This window comes from Bos grunniens, chromosome 17, assembly GCF_055505025.1.
Source record: "Bos grunniens cultivar Pamir isolate PY7600 chromosome 17, Bosgru_T2T1.0, whole genome shotgun sequence".
Lineage (NCBI taxonomy): Eukaryota > Metazoa > Chordata > Mammalia > Artiodactyla > Bovidae > Bos > Bos grunniens.
Window position 1 is genome coordinate 69,791,050 of NC_141181.1, and position 20,488 is coordinate 69,811,537.

General features: G+C 53.6%; 1 protein-coding gene across 9 annotated transcripts; it reads left to right on the forward strand.

Annotated features, from left to right (window-relative positions):
- Positions 1 to 3,770: 3,770 nt before the first annotated feature.
- TCN2 (transcobalamin 2) lies at positions 3,771 to 19,720 on the forward strand. 9 transcript variants are annotated; one of them, XM_086348750.1, is made up of 11 exons: positions 3,771 to 3,932; positions 5,385 to 5,645; positions 6,944 to 7,159; positions 7,273 to 7,465; positions 8,195 to 8,364; positions 11,015 to 11,176; positions 12,313 to 12,485; positions 12,609 to 12,795; positions 14,509 to 14,680; positions 16,936 to 17,051; positions 19,175 to 19,720. In XM_086348750.1, exons 4-11 carry the CDS (start codon positions 7,332 to 7,334, stop codon positions 19,234 to 19,236), a joined length of 1,176 nt encoding a protein of 391 aa, XP_086204876.1. In that variant the 5' UTR covers positions 3,771 to 3,932; positions 5,385 to 5,645; positions 6,944 to 7,159; positions 7,273 to 7,331; the 3' UTR covers positions 19,237 to 19,720. The 9 variants fall into 9 exon arrangements, with proteins under 9 accessions (XP_086204876.1, XP_086204879.1, XP_086204877.1 ...); XM_086348753.1 differs by lacking the exon at positions 11,015 to 11,176; XM_086348751.1 differs by lacking the exons at positions 16,936 to 17,051; positions 19,175 to 19,720 and adding an exon at positions 15,041 to 16,214.
- Positions 19,721 to 20,488: the final 768 nt, after the last annotated feature.

Below are 20,488 nucleotides of genomic sequence, written 5' to 3' on the forward strand. Positions count from 1 at the left end.
AGCTATGACCAACCTAGACAGCATATTAAAAAGCAGAGACATTACTTTGCCAGCAAAGGCCCATCTAGTCAAAGCTATGGTTTTTCCAGTAGTCATGTATGGATGTAAGAGTTGGACCATAAAGAAAGTTGAGCACCAAAGAATTGATGCTTTTGAACTGTGGTGTTGGGGAAGACTCTTGAGAGTCCCTTGGACTGCAAGGAGATCCAACCAGTCCATCCTAAAAGAAATCAGTCCTGAATATTCATTGGAAGGACTGATGTTGAAGCTGAAACTCCAATACTTTGGCCACCTGATGAGAAGAACTGACTCATTGGAAAAGACCCTGATGCTGGGAAAGATTGAAGGCGGGAGGAGAAGGGGACGAAAGAGGATGAGCTGGTTGGATGGCATCACCAGCTCAATGGACATGAGTTTGAACAAGCTCTGGGAGATGGTGAAGGGCAGGGAAGCCTGGCGTGCTGCAGTCCATGGGGTTGCAAAGAGTCGGACGCGGCTGAGCTCCTGGACAGCAGCAACAGCAGTGTCTACTAGCAGCGGAGTTATCAATCCTTGCCCTCGTGATGCAGTGCCTATGTGGGGGTCCGTTTACCTTTATTCTTACAGACCTCACTCGCTATAGAAGTTTCTGAAGTCAGCACTCTTTCCACCACTCTTTTTGAAATATTTACTTATTTATTCAGCTGTCCAGGTCTTGATTGTGGCACAGGGCGTCTTTGATCTTCACTGTGGCGATGCGGGGTCTTCAGTTGCAGCATGCAAACTCCTAGTTGTGACGTGTGGGATCTAGTTCCCTGACCAGGGATGGGACCCGGGCCTCCTGCATTGGGAGCAGGGTCTTAGCCACTGGACTGCCTCCTCTATCTCCTTCTTCTCCCTTAACATGTTTTCTAATTTTTTGTGCAACCCACATGTGTTACTTACATCATTTTTATAATTTAAGATTAATTATGAACATCTTTCTACGTTAAATGGGCTCTAAGATTTTAATGTGAAGGTGAGGATGTTAGTTGCTCAGTCGTGTCCGATTCTGCGACTCCATGGACTGTAGCCCGCCAGGCTCCTCTGTCCATAGATTCTCTAGGCAAGAGTACTGGAGCCATTTCCTTCTCCAGGGGGTCTTCCCAACTCACTTTTAATTACGAGAATGGATATCCCGTATGTGACCATACAGTCATGCATTTGTTATATTCATTCTCCTCGTGCCACCGTCATGCATATATTTTTTCACCATTTTTTTTTAAATTGAAGTATAGTTGACGTACAATGTCGTATAAGTTTCAGGGGTACAACATAGTGATTCAAAAATTTTAAAGGCTGTACTCCATGTTTAGTTCTGACAAAATACTGGCTGTATTCCCTGTGCTGTGCAATGTTTCCTGGTTCATAGATACAATGTAACTTTCTTTCCCTGTTGGATTCCTTCTTAGGCTGTGTCCTAGCCCAGTCATTCTGAGACCACTAAGAAGGCTTTAGCCTAACAGAATCAGCTCAATTGATCCACTGAGATGAGGTGGAGGAACTGTGGGGGTCTGACCACACAAAGAGAAAGGTTATTACAGGATTTGGGTGAAGGGTTGGGTTAGGTAAAATGTAAACCAAACAGTATTTTTAGTTTTAATTGTTTTGGCCACATGCATTCGGGATCTTAGTTGCCTAACCAGGGATGGAACCCGCACCCCAAGCGAGGAGTTTTAACCACTGGACTGCCAGGGAAGTCCCAATCAAGCAGTATTTTGGTGGGTTTAACACAGCACAGGGCTGCATGAGAAGGGTCAGCTTGAGGTCTGGACAGCAAAGTATCCTGTTTACCTGAAAACTACAAAGTTGAGGTAGGCAGGGACTGCTGAGTCCGGAAAATACATACTGGAGCAGCTTCCCTTGCCAAAGGGACTTGGCGCCTCCGATACTGTCTTTCTTACTAACAATTTCAAACAGCAAATTACTGATGGTTTGTGATTTTAGGGGGAAAAAGAAATCCCGGTAAAAAAAGTAATAGTCACTCAAACAGCATGGTTACTGGGACACTTTACAGCTGTGATGTGACCTTGGGAGAAGTGATGCTTCCTGTTTATGTCGCAGCTGGCTGTGTCTGTGCCTGCCTGATGCCCAGACACGCAAACTTCTACCTGCCCGTTCCAAGCCAGTGTTTACTTTCTCGGCTTGTTGCTGTTGTTTAGTCGCTCAGTTGTGTCCAACTCTTTTGCGACCCCATGGACTGTAGCCCGCCAGGCTTCTTTTGTCCATGGGATTCTCCAGGCAAGAGTACTGGAGTGGGTTGCTATTCCCTTCTCCAGGGGATCTTCCCTACCTAGGGATCAAACCCATGTCTCCTGCATTGACAGGTAGATTATTTACCCCTGAGCCACCTGGGAAGCCACGTTCCCAGCTCCAGACCCCCGAGACAGAAGTCCTGAACCAAACGATTATCATTTCCTTTTTCACTTCCCCTGACCGCATTACCTAAAACATTCCACCCCCAGTCAGTCGGTCTATTTCTACTGTTTATGGAAATGCACCCCCTCCCCTGCTAGTCACCAGCGGCACCTTCAAGTTCTCAGGGGGCGGAGGTGGTGACTCTCCCAAGGAAGCCGCTTCTCACAGAGGCTGCTGTGTGGAGATGGCAGGAGACAGAATCATGGCCGAGGGTTGGGGAGCCGGGCAGCCCTGTCCCAGACCATGACCGCTCTGTTGCCCCCAGAGTTCCAAGGTCCCCCTGGAAGTCTGAACCCGAGGGGCTGCAGGAGAGCTTCACCCTGATGGGCAACACCCAGCCTCCTTGCACCAGACAGTCTAATTCTGTATTTGCAAAGTACTTCCGTGAACAGATGCACATATCTGTATTTATTTATGTCTGTATTTATTGGCTTGTGAGAAGTCAGGCACAAAACCAGATTATCTTGAAAAAATGAACCATGGCAATTACCCATAAAATGATTGCAGAAAAAAATTGTATTTGCAAGTGATTAAAGATGTTTTAAGGTCTAAGGTTGAGCTGGAAGGGAGCTTAATTAGAATGGTCTCCTCCAACCCTTTTGACTCACACAAGAGAAACCATTTCAGACTCAGAGAGGCCAAGGTAACACAGCACCTCCAGAGCTAACTCTTGGACACAGATTCTTCTGTGGGGCTTGGTGGACGGGGAAGCCTTTGTTCTCTCTTCTCGCAGAGACTATTTCTAGGTGACTTTCCTAGTCCTTGCAAGTGGCCCTGCTAACCGTGGCTTCGTGTGTCTAACGATTAAATCTCGCTCCCTAAATTGCTTTGTTTTGTCTCCCAGGAGGCGCCCAACTTTCCGGTTGGTTGAGAAAACTGGGCGGTCTGGTCCGGGTCCCGCGGCCGCGCCCACTCTGAGCAGGCGGGCAGAGAACAGCTGACTGCTCACGTGACTGTCCCAGCTCCCAGTCCCGTTCTCCTGTCCCAGGCCGGGGTGGGCAGTTTCAGGGGCTCCTTCTGGGAGGGGTAGCAGGTAGGCACCCTAGCCTACCGTGTCTACCGAGGGCATACAGACAGGCGTGGCTGAACAGACTCAGCAGTCAGACGTTCTGCACCCCCATCCAGGGCTCTTCGGGGGGCGGGGAAAGTGTGGCTGGCCGCACTCGCCCCTGCCCCCGCCTCCAGGAAGGCCCGTGCTGCTCTGCCCTTCCTTCCCCTGTTCTTTGGCCTCCCTTTCCCCTCAGCTACAGACCTTTTCCCTTTTCCCTCTGCTGACGTAGCAGTGTGCTGCCGGGCGTGGAGGGATTAATCAGTGACAGGAAGCTGCCTCTTTCGGAGCAGTGACCATTGTGGTCAGGAGAGCCTCTCTCTACCCGGCCAGCCCTAGGAGCCTGTCCCGCTCCCTGCCTGCTGTCCACCCCCTGCTCCTGCCATGGGGCACCTCGGGGCCCTCCTCTTCCTGCTGGGGGGCCTGGGAGCGCTAGCCAACATCTGCGGTGAGTAACTGGATCTAACCTGGAGAGAGGACCATCTTGTCCCAGCCCCTCATTATACAAGGGGAGAAACCAAGGCTCAGATGTGTGTTTGGGGGGTGACTTAGCCGCCCCTCCGGGCTCCCATGGCAGTTTGGACTTCCCTGAACCTCAACGCGTTTAGCGCGCTGTGTTGAGATGAACTCTACGTCTGACTTGCTACCAGACAAGATCGCTTCCATGACATCAGTCATTTGTTGATTATTCATTCAGTAAATGTTGACCGAGCCTTCGCTATGCCAAGTGTGGGACTAGGCTTTGGAGAAAAAACAGGGAGCAAGAAAGGGGTCCCAGCCCTGCCCCAGCTAGATAGAGCTTCCGTTCTAGTGAAAGGGACAGTGGTCAAGACGCGAGTCAGTGCTGGGCTTGGGGGCTGTGGCCAAAGGAAGCCCCCGGCCTGCAGGGAGAGAGCTGGGTGCCGCCAATTCAGGGAGAAAGGGTGGGATTTCCGAGGACCAGGAGGCGATGCAGGAACTGAGACCCAAAGGAGGAAAAGGCGCTGGTGGCGGCGAGGAGAGGAGTGTGGGGGGCAGGGGGGGCCACCCCAGACAGAGGGAAAGTGAGCAGGTGGAGACCCGGGGTGTGAGGACGCCGAGGCATTAGCTTTGCACTCCACATCCAGGGGCCTGCCTGCTCCACCGGGGGCCTCTCAGGGCCTGTCTGGGTGTCAGAGCACACAGGCTCAGGGCTGCTGACGCCCTGGAGACCCGCAGGAAACAGAGGCAGGAAGGGAGGCACCCAGCAGCAGGATCTCTTGTGACTCATGGAGAAACCGACAGGCAGGCTCACTTGTGTCCAGGTGACAGATGAAGCGGTCAAGGGTCATAGGGACCAGGTGACCTGCCTGCCCAAGGCACCTTGGCTTTCCAGGACTTGGCTGGAACTTGGTTCTGAGAACTCCAGGTCAGGGTCTTCCCCTGGCACCAGGAGTCTCTGACCTCTCAAGCCCTTGGCTCTTGGTTCCTGTCCAGACAGTCCCCAGGGGTGACCCAGGACCCTCTGTTGGGTATGAGCCTTTCAACAATTCATCCATAGGCTTGACCCCTTTAGAGTGCTGGGCTGGGTTTGGGGGTACAGCCCACTGCTGCCAGGCCATTTAGTCGCCCCCAGTCTCATTCCCTCACTCGTAAAAGGGGTTGAGAATGCTCCCCGGCCTTCTTCCTGGTGTGACGCAAGCATTTCTGCTCTGCCAGCTTCAAGCCCCGTGTGGTAGTGAATGTGACAGGGATGCCAGCACCAGCTCCTGCATGGAATTCCCATTGTCAGAGCCAGTCCTCAGCTGGCAGAGCTGGGCGGCCCTGTGAACCCCAGGCCCAGAGGGCAGCGCGCTCACCCAGGCTCACTTTTATTGCCTCGGGGGAATCTGCCCGGCTCCTTCCTGCTGAGACTGAATCGGGTTTACCTGCCTCTCTTTAGAGCACCAGCTTCTCTTCCTGTCTCTCTAATCCCAGAGCTGACTCACCCGCTGGAGGTTGGAGCCCTGGCTTGGGGCAGGGGCTCCCTCTCCGGTTTGAAGAAGAGGGAGAGGAAAAGAGAACTGTGGAAGGACCGATAGGCAGACAGACTGGCTGAAAAATGAAGAGAACGAGATAGATCCAGAGAGAAAGAGAGAGAAATTCCTCTAGAAATGGCGGTGGACACACAGAAAGCCACAGAGAAAGAGCAAGGAAAAGAGAAGTACCCTCCCCTCAAGTTCCTTTGCTGCATTCTTGGGGGTGGGGGCGGGTGGGGGGTAGCTGCCCAGCAGCTGGAATCCCCACTGCAATTAGGAGGAAAGAAAGTGAAATCGCAGTCGCTCAGTCGTGTCTTTTGGAAACCATGGACTGTAGCCCGCCAGGCTCCTCTGTCCATGGGATCCTCCAAGCAAGAATACTGGAGTGGGTTGCCATTCCCTTCCTCCAGGGGATCTTCCTGACCCAGGGATGGAACCCGGGTCTCCTGCATTGCAGGCAGATGCTTTGCCATCTGAGCCACCATTAACCAATTAGGAGGAAGTAGCCGGCAAAAGTCCAAGGCCACCTGCTCAGCCCAGGTCCTGTCCCCGAGGGAGGCCGGCTCCTGTCTGCTGGACTGGGAAATACCCCTGAGGCTTCTGCTTCCCTCGTGGGTGAATCCCGAAGCACACAGATAAATGGCTGCAGACAATGACGATGGCTTTCCAGCAGTTTAGCTCCCGATCTCAGGTCCTTCTCACCTAAACTCAGTTGGCAGGAAAAGCATTATTCTGAGACCTGCCCCCGAGGAAGTTCACCAGACCACCCCAGTGAGCCAGCGGGCAGCCTGCAGTGTTGTTTTTTTTTTTTGTAATCGGAATAGAGTTGATGTACAATGTTGTGTTAATTTCTGCTGTACAGAGAAGTTAATGAGTTATGTGTATACCTATGTCCACTTTTTTTTTAAGATTTTTTTTTTCCCATATAGATCATTACAGACTATTGAGTAAAGTTCCCTGTGCTATACAGTAAGTCCTTACTTAGTTATCTGTTTTATATATATATAGACAGAGTAGTATGTACATTAGTTATCTGTTTTATATATATATAGACAGAGTAGTATGTACATGGGCTTCCCTGGTGGCTCAGATGGTAAAGAATCTGCCTGCAATGCACGAGACTTGGGTGAGATCCCTGGGTCAGGAAGATCCCCTAGAGAAGGGAATGGCAACCCGCTCCAGTATTCTTGCCTGGAGGATCCCAGGGACAGAGGAGCCTGGCGGGCTACAGTCCATGGGGTTGCAAAGAGGTGGACACGACTGAGTGACTAACGTTTTCAGTGTGTGCATGTCAGTCCCAATCTTCCAGTTTATCCCTCTCTCCCCTTTTCCCCACGGTAACTTTCGTTTTGTTTTCTACGTCTGTGAGTCTATTTATGTTTTGAAAACTGGATCTGTAACCTGTTCCCACGTGGGCCGAAGTTTCTGTAAATGGGTGGGACACGCCCACAGCTTTGAACTTCTGTTTTCTCTTTGCTCCCAGCACCTACATCGCAGGCAGGGCTGGCGCGAGGACCAAGGCGGGTGGGGCGCGGTGCCTGGGGAACCACCCGTCGCTTGGCCAGTCTCTGATGGGCAGAGTGGCTGTCTGGTACCCGCTTCTGCCCTGGGCCCACCACCTCTTTCCTGGCCCACTCCAGCCACTCTTTCGGGATACTGGCTGCCTCTTGTTACAACCAGACTCCCCCATACCAGTCAGGTGTGTGGCCGGTGGCCATAAAGGTGGGGATGTTTATTCCCTGGAAAATACCTTGATAAGGTGCTGCTGTGGCCTCGCCCTGCCCCCTCACTTGGCCTCTTCTCTTTCCTAAGAGATAACCGAGGTGGACAGCACGCTGGTGGAGAGGCTGGGCCAGCGCCTCTTGCCCTGGATGGACCGGCTCTCCCCGGAGCAGCTGAACCCCAGTATCTACGTGGGCCTGCGCCTCTCGAGCCTGCAGGCTGGGGCCAAGGAGGCCCACTACCTGCACAGCCTCAAGCTCAGCTACCAGCAGAGCCTCCTGAGGTCCGGCCATGCTCTCTCCTCCTTTCTCCGGGGCGGCCCCTCATCCTAGGAGGCAGGAGACCCGCGCTCCGGTCTGGGCCTGCCTCTGCTTTGTTGGGAGACCTTAGAGCAAGTTTCACCTCCTCTGGGCCTCTCTCCATCTGTGGAGTGGGGTTGATCTGACCGGATTGGAGATCCCAATCCAGGGCCCTTGTGCGGCCTTTGTACCGCCCTCTGCCCGACTGAGGCAGACATCACTAATCCATGGCCGCACTCTTTCACACTGAGCCCAGCGGCAGCATCGGACTATCTGCGCTCCCTTTCCAGGGGCTATTAAGGGGGGAGGGGCTTGTCCTGAGGTCCAGCTTGGGAGTTTGAATGAGGGGTGAAGGGTCAGGACCGTCAGAGAGCGTCTCCTGCTTGGGAAGTGGACGCAGGGCGAGGAGAGGAAGAAAGGGAGGCTGCAGGGGAAGCGTGGCCACAGTGGGGGGGGGGGCAGACAGGTCACTTGGACTCAAGAGATCTCAGAGTTTGCCCTTGAGTTCAACTTGTCATTTTTATGAAATATGTGTGATGTACACCTCACAACTTACATCGCTGACTACATCTGCTTCTGGCAGGTCTCAGAAACTTTCCAACCACTAGGATTTTTTTTTTCCAGTTTGTCATATTGGCAGGGAGAGTGCCCCAAGGCAGGCTCACCGGGAAGGCCCTTTCTCACAAAAGTGTTGTTCCCTGGCTTGGTCCTAGGCCTGCCTCCAACAAGGATGACAATGACTCCGAGGCCAAGCCCTCTATGGGCCAGCTGGCCCTCTACCTGCTGGCTCTCCGGGCCAACTGCGAGTTCATCGGAGGCCGCAAGGGGGACAGGCTGGTCTCCCAGCTGAAGCGGTTCCTGGAGGACGAGAAGAGGGCCATCGGTGAGGAGGCGCGGGCTGCCAGGGGCAGGGAGGGCGCATCGGACAGCATCATGGAACGTGCACATCAGAGCTTTGGGTTTTCTCCTCAAGCCTCTTTCCTGCCCTCCGCTCTGCCTGTCTTGATATTTATCGAGGCTTGGGCCTGCTCCAGGGGGAATCCTTAATCAAGCCTTTCCTGCATCCTGCATGCATTCTGTTGGCAAGTCCTGCTGCTCAGCCACCAAGCTTGGTCTGATTATCCTCCTCTGGACAACTGCCCAGCCTCCTTACTCCTTAGCCTCCCTCTGCTTCCTCTCCTGCCTCCTGACTCAACCCGGCCCACACAGAGTGAGCACTTAGAGTATAAACCTAGGAACTGCCCCAGCAGCCCAGCGGTTAAAACTCCACTTTCCAATAGAGGAGGCGTGTACTCACTGCAGACGGTGACTGCAGCCATGAAATTAAAAGACGCTTACTCCTTGGAAGGAAAGTTATGACCAACCTAGCCAGCATATTAAAATGCAGAGACATTACTTTGTCAACAAAGGTCCATCTAGTCAAGGCTATGGTTTTTCTAGTAGTCATGTATGGATGTGAGAGTTGGACTGTGAAGAAGGCTGAGTGCCAAAGAATTGATGCTTTTGAACTGTGGTGTTGGAGAAGACTTGAGAGTCCCATGGACTGCAAGGAGATCCAACCAGCCCATCCTAAAGGAGATCAGTCCTGGGTGTTCATTGGAAGGACTGATGCTGAAGCTGAAACTTCAATACTTTGGCCACCTGATGAGAAGAACTGACTCATTGGAAAAGACCCTGATGCTGGGAGGGATTGGGGGCAGGAGGAGGATGAGATGGCTGGATGGCATCACCAACTCAATGGACATGAGTTTGGGTAAACTGCGGGAGTTGGTGATGGACAGGGAGGCCTGGCGTGCTGCGATTCATGGGGTAGCAAAGAGTCAGACACAGCTGAGCGACTGAATTGAACTGAACTGAGGAACTATGTTCTCACATACCACGAGGTGCGGCCAAAAAAAATTTTTTTTTAATAAAATAAATATACATTTGATCCTGTTAGTGCTGCGTAAACCCTGCAGGAGCTGCTCGCTGCTGTGCTCACAGCCCTCAAGCTCAGTCTGTCTGCCTATTTCTCCTCTGCAGACCCTGCCCAGCCACTCATCCACCCCTCTGTGGGCTCTGGTCACCCCGGCCATATCTCTCAGCTCACCTTGCAAACCAGGGTCTTGACAGATCCAGGGAACCCCCTATCTGGAAGGTTTCCTTCCGCTTCTAGCTCACTCCTGTGGGCCTCTGCCTCCCTCCCTCCCTCCCCTGGGTCACTGCCTCAGAGAGAATCCTGCCCCAGCTCCCCAGCTATTCAGAGACCTCTGTTATTCAGCCCCTTGGACCTCAGTACACGATTCAGTTATAATCATGGTCTCATGAGCATGGCAGCCGGCCCTCTCAGCGGCTCAGAATTCACAGGGAGAATTCAGGTGGGAGAGCAATTGCATATCCCTGAGGCAGAGGCGAGGTTGTGCCCACACCCCACCAGCAGAGGGCAGCACTCAGCATTTCCTCCCTCCCCAGGCAGACCCCACCCCACTGCAGTTCAGTTCAGTTGCTCAGTCGTGTCCCACTCTTTGTGACCCAATGGACTGCAGCACGCCAGGCTTCCCTGTCCATCAACAACTCCTGGAGTTTAGTCAAACTCATGTCCATTGGGTCGGTGATGCCATCTAATCATCTCATTCTCTGTCTTTCCCTTCTCCTCCCTCCTTCAATCTTTCCCAGCATCAGGGTTTTTTCAAATGAGTCAGTCCTTCGCATCAGATGGCCAAAGTGTTGGAGTTTCAGCTTCAGCATCAGTCCTTCCAATGAATATTCAGGACTGATCTCCTTTAGGATGGACTGGTTGGATCTCCTTGCAGTCCAAGGGTCTTCTCCAACATCACAGTTCAAAAGCATCAGTTCTTCGGTGTTCAGCTTTCTTTATAGAAACCACCACAACCCCCAGGGAAATCTTCTCTCCTATGGCTTCTAGGAAAAACTGCCACACCAGATTTCTACTTGGACACCTAAAAAGTTAAAGTGGCTTGATAAACAACACAGGCTGATTTTTTCCCTAAAGAAGCAGCAATTGATCTCACCTAGACTTGTTATTCCCCTGCTTCTGGGGGCCCAGGGAGAAGGCAAACTTTTGTTCGGAAAACGAGAACAGCCAGCCGCATACTGACATGTCGCTGCCTGGGCTGGGTTTGAGCAAGTCCTCAGCTAGCACTGGCTGCGCTGTGCTTGGCCTGTCATCACCGTTCACACCTCCGGGCACAGTGCCTGACACTCAGTGGTGTCTCAGCAAGTATGAGTCAAGCGGGTGAAGAAAAGAAGGGTCCCTGATAGCTCAGTTGATAAAGAATCCGCTCGCAATGCAGGAGACCCCGGTTCGATCCCTGGGTTGGGAAGATCCCTGGAAAAGGGAAAGCCTGCCCACTCCAGTATTCTGGCCTGGAGAATTCCATGGAGGGTATAGTCTATGGGGTTGCAAAGAGTTGGACACGACTGAGCGACTTTCACTTTCACCACCCAAAGGAGGGTGTCAGGGTGCTGGCAGGCGGCTGGTTGCTGGGAGGGGCAAGCGTGACGCTCCCACCCCGTGGTTTTTTTGCTCCCAGGGCACAACCACCAGGGTCACCCCCGCACCAGCTACTACCAGTACAGCCTGGGCATCCTGGCCCTGTGTGTCCACCAGAAGCGAGTCCACGACAGTGTGGTGGGCAAGCTCCTGTACGCCGTGGAACACAAGCCGCATCTCCTGCAGGACCACGTCTCTGTGGGTGAGTGGGCTGCACCCTGAAGGCCAGGCTGGCGCCCCTGCAGCCCCTGGCCCCAGGCTCACCTTTCCTTGGGACCCCTCCTCTCGGGTCCATTAGGAGGCGGAATGAGGGCTCACTGTGGTGCAGGGTCTGTGAGTCAACTCTCCTCCCCCCATCCTCCACCACACTCTTACTGCAGGGCACCCCGGGCAGCTCAGCTGGCCTTTCTAGCTCAGCTTCTCTGGTAAAATAACCCCCGCAGCAGCATCTCAGTAAGAGATGTCTGGTTTTTTTTAATTAATTAATTTTAATTGGAGACTACTTACAATATTGTAGTGGGTTTTGTCATACATTGACATGAATCAGCCATGGGTGTACATGTGTCCCCATCCTGAATCCCCTTCCCACGTCCCTCCCCAATCCATCCCTCAGGGTTGTCCCAATGCACCGGCCCTGAGCACCCTGCCTCATGCAAGGAGATGTCTAATAAGTAAAGGATATAGCATGGCGCCCAGCATGGAGAAAGTGCTAGACACACAGCTATGATGTTCTCATCGAATAATCTGGGAAGGGACAAAACAACCAAAAATGAACCAGGAGGCCTGAGACCTGGATTCCAGATCTGCTTCCTTCCTGTGTGACGTGGGTCTTCAGGGCCCTCTCTTGCCCTGGTGCATCTCCCACTAACAGGGGACAGAGTTAAGCAGGGTCAGCCCAGGGAAGGACCTCGGGGTAATGGGCAGCCCCGGGAGGGCTGGAGGAAGGGGAGCAATAGGGTCAGAGCAGCATTTTAAAGTTTCCACCAGCTAGGGGGAACAACTCAGCCCAGTCTGCCCAGTTCCCAGGATGGCAAACTGGGATGGTCAGTCACTGGATAGAGGTCAGTGAGAGAGACTGGGGCAGGGAGGGTCAAGAGGACCTTATCCTACACCACTCGCTTGCAAACCTGCCTGCACTTTAGAATTACCAGGGGAGTTTTTTTGTTTGTTCATTTGTGGTTTTTTGTTTTTTGGGGGTGGGGGGGGCCATACCACACAGCTTTTGGAAACTTCGTTTCCCCAACCACGAAATTAAAAGATGCTTGCTCCTTGGAAGAAAAGCTATGACAAACCTAGGCAGTGTATGAAAAAGCAAAGACATCACTTTGGCCCCTGCAGACACCATGGCCATGGCAGGCATGGCCTTCTCCTGTCTGGAGCTGTCCAACCTCAACCCCAAGCAGAGAAACCGGATCAACCTGGCCCTCAAGAGAGTGCAAGAGAAGATCCTGAAGGCCCAGACCCCAGAGGGCTACTTCGGGAATGTCTACAGCACCCCTCTAGCTTTGCAGGTGGGGAAGAGACTCCGGGGCCATGCTCTACCCTAGTGGCTGGAGGGAAGTGGACCAGCCAGGGGCTGGAAGACCCGGCCCCTCTGACCTCCCTCCTCCTTCTCTTCCCCATTCTGTCCCCAGTTGCTGATGGGCTCCCTCAGGCCCTCGGTGGAGCTGGGCACGGCCTGCCTTAAAGCCAAGGCTGCTCTGCAGGCCAGCCTACAGCACAAGACCTTCCAGAACCCTCTCATGATCTCTCAGCTGCTGCCTGTCCTGAACCAGAAGAGCTATGTGGATCTCATCTCCCCAGACTGCCAGGCTCCAAGAGGTAGCTGGCTTTTCACAAAAGCCCCACTCTTTTCAATCTGCATTGAAGTCGCCCTGTCCCAGTGGGGGTGGGGGGGATCTTGCTCTATCTTGATTTGCTGAATCAGCAGGGGTTTGCAGGTGTGCGTGGGACACACCTGCAGCTAAGATGCCTTCACAGGTTCTAGACGCTCAGTATGGGGAGGGAGACCCCAAACGGTGAGCTCTGGGCCTGCTGTGACTCTTCAGCCCCTTGTGTGGTGCCCAGTACAGAAATGTTTGAATGAATGAATGGATGGATGGATGGATGGATGAATAGATGGATGGATGGATGGGTGGGTGCATGGATGGGTGGATGGATGGGTGAATAGATGGATGGATGGATGGATGGATGGGTGGATGGATGGGTGAATAGATGGATGGATGGATGGATAGATGGGTGAATGGATGGATGGATGAATAGATGGATGGATGAATAGATGAATGGATGGATGGGTGCATAGATGGATAGATGGGTGAATAGATGGATGGAGGGATGGATGGATGGATGGATGGATGGGTGGGTGCATAGATGGATGGATGGATGGATGGGTGAATGGATGGATGGATTAATAGATGGATGGATGGATGGATGAATAGATGGATGGATGGATGGATGGGTGAATGGATGGATGGATGGATGGGTGAATGGATGGATGGATGAATAGATGGATGGATGGATGGATGAATAGATGGATGGATGGGTGGATGAATAGATGGATGGATGGATGGATGGGTGAATGGATGGATGGGTGGATGAATAGATGGATGGATGGATGGATGGGTGAATGGATGGATGGGTGGATGAATAGATGGATGGATGGATGGATGAATAGATGGATAGATGGGTGGATGAATAGATGGATGGATGGATGGATGGGTGAATGGATGGATGGGTGGATGAATAGATGGATGGATGGATGGATGAATAGATGGATAGATGGGTGGATGAATAGATGGATGGATGGATGGATGGGTGAATGGATGGATGGGTGGATGAATAGATGGATGGATGGATGGATGGATGAATAGATGGATAGATGGATGAATAGATGGGTGGATGGATGGATGGGGAGAGACATTAGCTCCCCAGCTAACATTTTGATTAGCTCCCATACCTCATAATGACTCCCTGAATTATGAAGTTAGCTGTCTGAATCAGGGCTTCATCTGAGCGAGGAACTAGGGTTGGTGGGTGGGATTTGCCAGTGGAGAAGAGAGGCGGAAGGCAGAGTGGGGAGGGGGCATCAAGGGCAAAGGCTCAGAGGCGTACAGTCTGGAATTGAGGGGAGGGTCTCACTGCAGCGTGGGGTCTGGGAGGATGAGCTGGAGTGGCAGGAAGGCAGGAGGATGAAAAGGAGGGGATCCCTCAGAAGTAACGGAGGATGACATGAACAGATGTATGTTCTAGTTAACAACCCCCGGGGCTGCTAGGGGGGCAGGTAGGTGGGAGGGGGACACTGGAGCAGAGAAACCAGTGAGGGGCCTGAGCTTGGGTGGTGGGGGATGTGGGAGCTGAGGGGCTGGGGAGGCTGGGAAAGCAGCTGGATGGTATTGGTGGTGGTATTGACGGGGAGGGGACCCAGGGGAAGGAGGAGGTCCCAGTGGGCTGCAGTGTCTTCCTGGAAAGAAAGGAGGACTAAGGCCTGGCCCCCTACCCTCAAAGTGGCTGCCCCTTCCCCTCTCCCTGGCTCAGCCCTGTTGGAACCGGCTCTGGAGACCCCGCCACAGGCCAAAGTCCCGAAGTTCATTGACGTCTTGCTGAAGGTCTCCGGCATCTCCCCTTCATACAGACACTCTGTCTCTGTCCCTGCCGGCTCCTCCCTGGAAGACATCCTGAAGAACGCCCAGGAGCATGGAAGATTCAGGTGAGACCTCCCCACCTCCCGGCCCTTGCCTGACCCGACCTGGCATCCCCCGAAACAGGACTCAGTGAGGCAGGGGATGGAGACAGGGCTCCCTCGGGAGAGGCCCAGGCTTTCTCCCACCTGCTGCGCCCCCGGCGCCCCCATGCTGTGGTGGAAACAGGCGTCAGGGTTGGGAGAGCAGGCTCCCAAGGCAGACCCTGGAATCCCAGCTCTCCAGCTGGGGACCAGGCCAGATGCCTTCCCTGCAGCTCATGAGGACGGCATGGTGCCCCTCACCTCCCACCCGCCAGGGCCCGTTCGGGAGCTAGGGCATGAGGGCACAGACAAGACATGGTATTAACACATGCTTTTTGTGCACAGGGTCACGCACTTAGTAAGTGCTCAACACAGGCTAGCTTTCAGAAGGATGAGACTTTTTAGTATCAAACGATCCTGGTCCGATCCCTGTGATGAAGGAGTCACCTGGCCAAGCCTTCTGCAGAGTGTGGTGGGACAATGGCCTTCCTCTTGCTTCTCACCCTGAGATGGGATGGATCTGAGATGAGTGTTTCCAGAGCGCTGCTCTGGGCCCCGCCGTGTCCACACCTGAATAAGATGGGAGGGGTCCCCGGCGGGGATCTGGCCCAGAGGATGAGTGCCTCCCAGCGGACCTCGTGGCCTGCAGTGCGCTGATGGCCGCGTCGCGGGGCCCACACACACCGGGTGCCCTTGGCAGGCTCTGGGATCACCTAGCAGACGTGCATACTCAGTCACTCAGGCGTGTCTGACTCTTTGGCGACCCCATGGATGGTAGCCCGCCAGGCTCCTCTGTCCGTGGGATTTCTCAGGCAAGAATACTGGAGTGGGTTGCCATTTCCTTCTCCAGGGGATCTTCCTAATGCAGGGATCGAAGCCGCATCTCTTACATCTCCTGCAATTGGCAGGCAAATTCCTTATCACTGAGCCACCTGGGATTACCAAGGTCGTGTTTGGACATTGTCATCAAAATGGAAAAAAAAATTGAACTTTTTTTTTTTGGCCACACCACAGCATGTGGGATCTTAGTTTCCATAGCAGAGTCGAACCCACACTCCCTTGCAGTGTAAGCGAAGAGTCTCAGCCACGGACCACCAGGGAAGTCCCAACTTGGACAGTTTTATTCAGAACTGCAGGACCTCTGAGAAAACGTGAGGGATACCAATCTGAGAAATGATTCTCTTGGTGGTAGAGAGGGTGCCTGAGCTGGGTTCAGGGGCCAGAAGGGAGGCATGTTCGAGGCACATGAGTGCACGGCAGAGAAAGCCGGACTCTGGAAGGAGAGAGAGGAAGAGACAGGCGGCGAGGAAGAGACAGAAAGAGGGGAGAGAGCAATGGAGCGAGGCAGGCCAGCAGCGCTCTGGGCAGCCACGTGGCCCCCGAGACCTGGGTACGGGCTGCTCCCTAAAACCTTCCCTTTGACCAGGTCACCCTGAGGGCATTTCTGTTTCTTAAAACTATGAAAACCCTCCATCTCCAAGGCCAGTGCTACTGATAAGGAGAGAGGACAGCCACAGCATTTGAAGAGAGTCATTTTGGCAGCCGTGTCCATGCTCAGGAAGGGGTGGTGTGGAGTGTCTTGGTTGCAAAGGCCAGGAATCTAATCCAAGCCTTTCCAGTAGCAGGCAGCATGGGGTGTGTAGACTCAGAGGGAAGACTGAGCAGCCCAGCTGAGAGAATGGGGGTGCCCCTGAGCCACAGAGGGGGCTTCCCTGGTGGCTCAGTGGTTAAAAAAAAAAACCCGCCTGCCAATGCAGGAGACTCGGGTTCGATCTCTGGATCGGGAAGATCCCCTGGAGGAGGAAATGGCAACCCACTCTAGTACTTTTGCCTGGGAAATGCCATGGACAGAGGAGCCTTGCGAGTTACAGTCCATGGAATCCCCAAAGAGCCTGACACGACTTAGCGACTAAACAACAACTGAGCCACGAAAACGCCACCGGTGTCTCTGCCTCTGTCTCACCTGCTCTACTTCTTCCTCCTGCTGGCCTCACTCTGGGCGTGGGCAGCTTCTGATTCTCACCCCGCTGCAAGGTCAGCCCCCAGAGTGGGAGGTGTCTAGGGGGCTGGAGAGGAGGCGTGGAGGAAGGGCGCCTGGTGAGGCTGCCCAGGAAGGGCTTGGCCAGTACTGCCCTGAAAGTGAGGGCAAGGTTTGCTTTCTGTGAGTGGTTCAGCTTCTGCCCTTGGGTTGACGGGAGCAAAAGTCACCTTTTCTTTCTCTTTGTCTGTCCCTTTGGTAGGTTTAGAACACAGGCCTCCCTGTCTGGCCCCTTCCTGACCTCCGTGCTGGGGAGAAAGGCTGGGGAACGTGAGTTCTGGCAGGTCCTCCGAGATCCTGACACCCCCTTGCAGCAAGGTGAGTCTGGTGGCCAGCCCCCTGCGCACGCGTTCCCCAGCCCAGCCCTGTCCCAGAACCCAGGCTTCGTCAACTCACCCCAGCTTTCCCCCAGAACCTTCCTGGCGCTCAGCCTCAGGTCACCGCTGACACTCAAGCTTGCATATAATACATTTAACTGTATTCTTAAGAACTTTTGTGTATGTCACTGTGGCAACTCTCGGAAAGCAGATAGGCAAAAAAGAAGAAATTTAAAATTGCCCACAATCCACTACCCAGCGATTAACTTTTTTTTTTTTTTTTAACTTCTGGTGTATTTTCTTCCAGGTAATTTTAAAAAATATGTACATATGTTTTTTCGTAAAAATGAAGCCATACTCTATAGCAGTGCTGTCCCATAGAAAAAAAAAATGTGAGCCTCGTCACATGTAATCCTGAATTCTGTAGTTGATCAAACTAACATTAACAATACATCTTATTTAATCCAGTACATCCAATATCATTCCAAGATGTAATCAATGCAAAATTATTGATGACATATTTTGCATCTTTCTTTGGTTCCTTTCCAGTGCTCAGTAGATACATGTGGCTACTGGCTGGCGTATTGAATGGCACAACTCGATACACGGTTTTGCAGTTTATCTTTTTCATCCTTAACATATGGTAGCCATCTTTCTATGCGGGTATATGCAGATCTTCCCCTTTCTTTGTAATAGCCACATAGGCTATATCATCCAGCAGGGTGCTTTGGGCTGCAAGGAACAGTAATGTGACACGAACTAGCTTCCACGATGCAGCTTTCATTGGCTCATCTCTTGGCTCCTGTGACCAGATTCCAGTGGGAGTAAGGATTTCAGGCCCAGCCCCACCTCCCCTCGACCCTCCTCCTCTCTTTGCTGGCTTCCTCCTCCAGAGAAGCTGCTCTGTGTCTTCCCGGGGCTGCTCCCTTTTGTGAGGCAGGAAACTTGTCTGTGAATTGCCCAGCACACGTCTCCTGGCATCCTGAAGGCGGACTTGGGATTCAGGCGCGTTCCTAGACCCTTCCCTGTTGCCAGGAGATGCCCCTCTGCACCCATCACTGACTAGAGAGAAGGGACCGTCGCAAAGCCTGGCTTGCCAGTCAGGGCCCAGCCCCAGTGTGGAGTGGGATGGGTGGATCGCAGCTTATCAACTCCCGCTGGGCCTTTAGCGCATCTCCAGTTTTAACGCCCCACGCCATCATAGCATCCCTGAGCATCAGCCCTATCACTGGACAAACTCTTAAGGATCATCTGTCCCCGCTCCTGGTATCTGGGACTTCTAGGGGGCACTTGCCATGTGCCAGGGGATTAGGCCATGTGCTTTACAGAAGGTGGGACTGACTGAGGGAGCCTAGTAAAAAGCCATCTTTCTCCCTGCCTGGCTTCTGGAAAAATTGAGAAATAAAACCAAGAGGCGACAGATGGAGAGACCGGATCTGGCCTCTATTACCGATAAAGGCTGGATTGAGGAGGTAGCCGAGGGGGAGAGCCTGATGGACTCAGCCACAAGGCAGACGTGGGCGGTGGTGTCCTCTACCTCCCCCACCCGGCCCCCCGGTCCAGCAGGAGGCCCGCTCCCCTGGGAAAAAGGAGGCCGGGTTGTTGGTATCATGACTACCCTCGTTTTAGAAATGGGAGCACCAGTGCTCCGAGAGGTTACATGAGCTGCCCAGAACCACACCCCTATGAGTACAGAGCTGGGGCTTGAACCCCGGAGTCTGCTGGAGCCTGGATGGTGCCTCGTGAGTGAAGGCTGACTTCCCTCGTGGTCCTGCTTCTCCCCAGACCTCCCGGAGCAGGTCCCTCTTCTGGATGGCTCCTCGGGGGCACCGTGAAGACGGTGACCCCGCCCATCAGTGTTGTCAGGGTCTCTGGTTCCTTTGGCCTCATGATGGTTATTAGGGTGCCATCTCATGCCCTCCCACCTCCCTGGGGGGTACCCCATTGCAAAGTGAGCCTGTGGGTCTCAGTGACCCTGAGGTCACACTGAGTTCGGAGTCTCCAGACTGGCTCTGCACAGAACCTGGGTTTCCCACCACCCAGCCCTGAGCCCATTTTACAGGGCAGGGGTCTAGAAGGTGAGGTCTGCCCTGTTAACCCCCACCCCCCAACCTCTTTCTGCAGGTATTGCTGACTACAGACCCAAGGATGGAGAGACCATCGAGCTGAGGCTGGTTGGCTGGTAGCCCCCCAGGCTCACCCACGCCGCTGCCTCCCACACTTCCTGTCTCCCACCCTCCCTCCAGACACCCCGGTAATGGGCACACGCCTGATCCTGCTGCCTTCTCTTGCACACTTGTCCCTGGATCCCACAGCCACCAGCCCTGCGGGAGTCCTAAACCACCGCCCACCTGGAGCAGGGAGCCCAGCACCTCCCCCAGGAGGTCTGTCTGCCTGGGTCTGGTCCCACCTGGCCCGGCGGGTGTCCCGAGAAGGTCACTCACAGGCCGGAGGGCGTAAACGTCTCGGACTCCTCCCCGGCCGCCTCGTGAGTACCGCTCGCTCTGTGATGGGGGTCGCTTGAGGACAGCCCTGCGGCCCTGACCCTAGCTCTCCACTCTGTCGTCCAGGCTGCCGCCCCAGAGCCGGCTGCATTGTAGCGGCTGGTGAGGGTTTCTGCAGAGCTCTCAGCCCACCTCCAGAAGGATTAAAGAGTTGGTTGTGCACGTGGCCCAGCGTCCTGATGCCTTGAGCTTGGAGTCAGTGCAGGTGCCAGGAGCAGAGGAGGGGGGACAGCCCCGTGGGCAGCAGAGGAGGGTGAGTGAGCATCCTTCTGGGTCCTGGGGGACCGAGGCTGGTGGTGACGACGCAGATTCCTGTTTAGGAGTGTGTATTTGCTAGATGCTTTCGTGCACAACTCTGAGGTTGGATGTTTCTCTTTTCCTCTCTGCTTTCAGATGAGGAAATCAGTGCCTCAGAGAGGGAGAGTGACTTGCCCGAAGTGGCCCGGGGCTGGGGTGTGGGCTGGTGATTTAGGAGACAGACCTGGGGAGGCCTCCAGGCTCTTCCACGCAAACACTGAAAACCAGGGCCCTCAAAGATTGTGTTGACTTAAAAAAAAAAAAAAAAGCGTAACATGAGAGTAGGGAGTTAAGTTTTATTTGGGGCAAAATGGAGACTATGGCCTGGGAGGCAGAATTTTAGATAGCTCTGAGAAACTGCTCCAAAGAGGTGGGGGGGGGGGTCAGTATATATGTATGTGATTTTAGTGAAGGAGTTATGTGCGGTCAAGCACACATTTTAGGAGAAGCTTCCTGCTCATCTTGTGAAGGTTACTGCTGACCACAAGGAGCAGATGGCTCCATTACTGATGTTAGTGCTTTTCCAGATACGAGAAGATGCAAGAATTAGGCTCATAAAATCTCCTGAAAATATCCACCTGGTGGCGTGTTCTTCCAGGTTTTCCCAGAGCACAGAGTACCTCGTTCTCGATCTCCA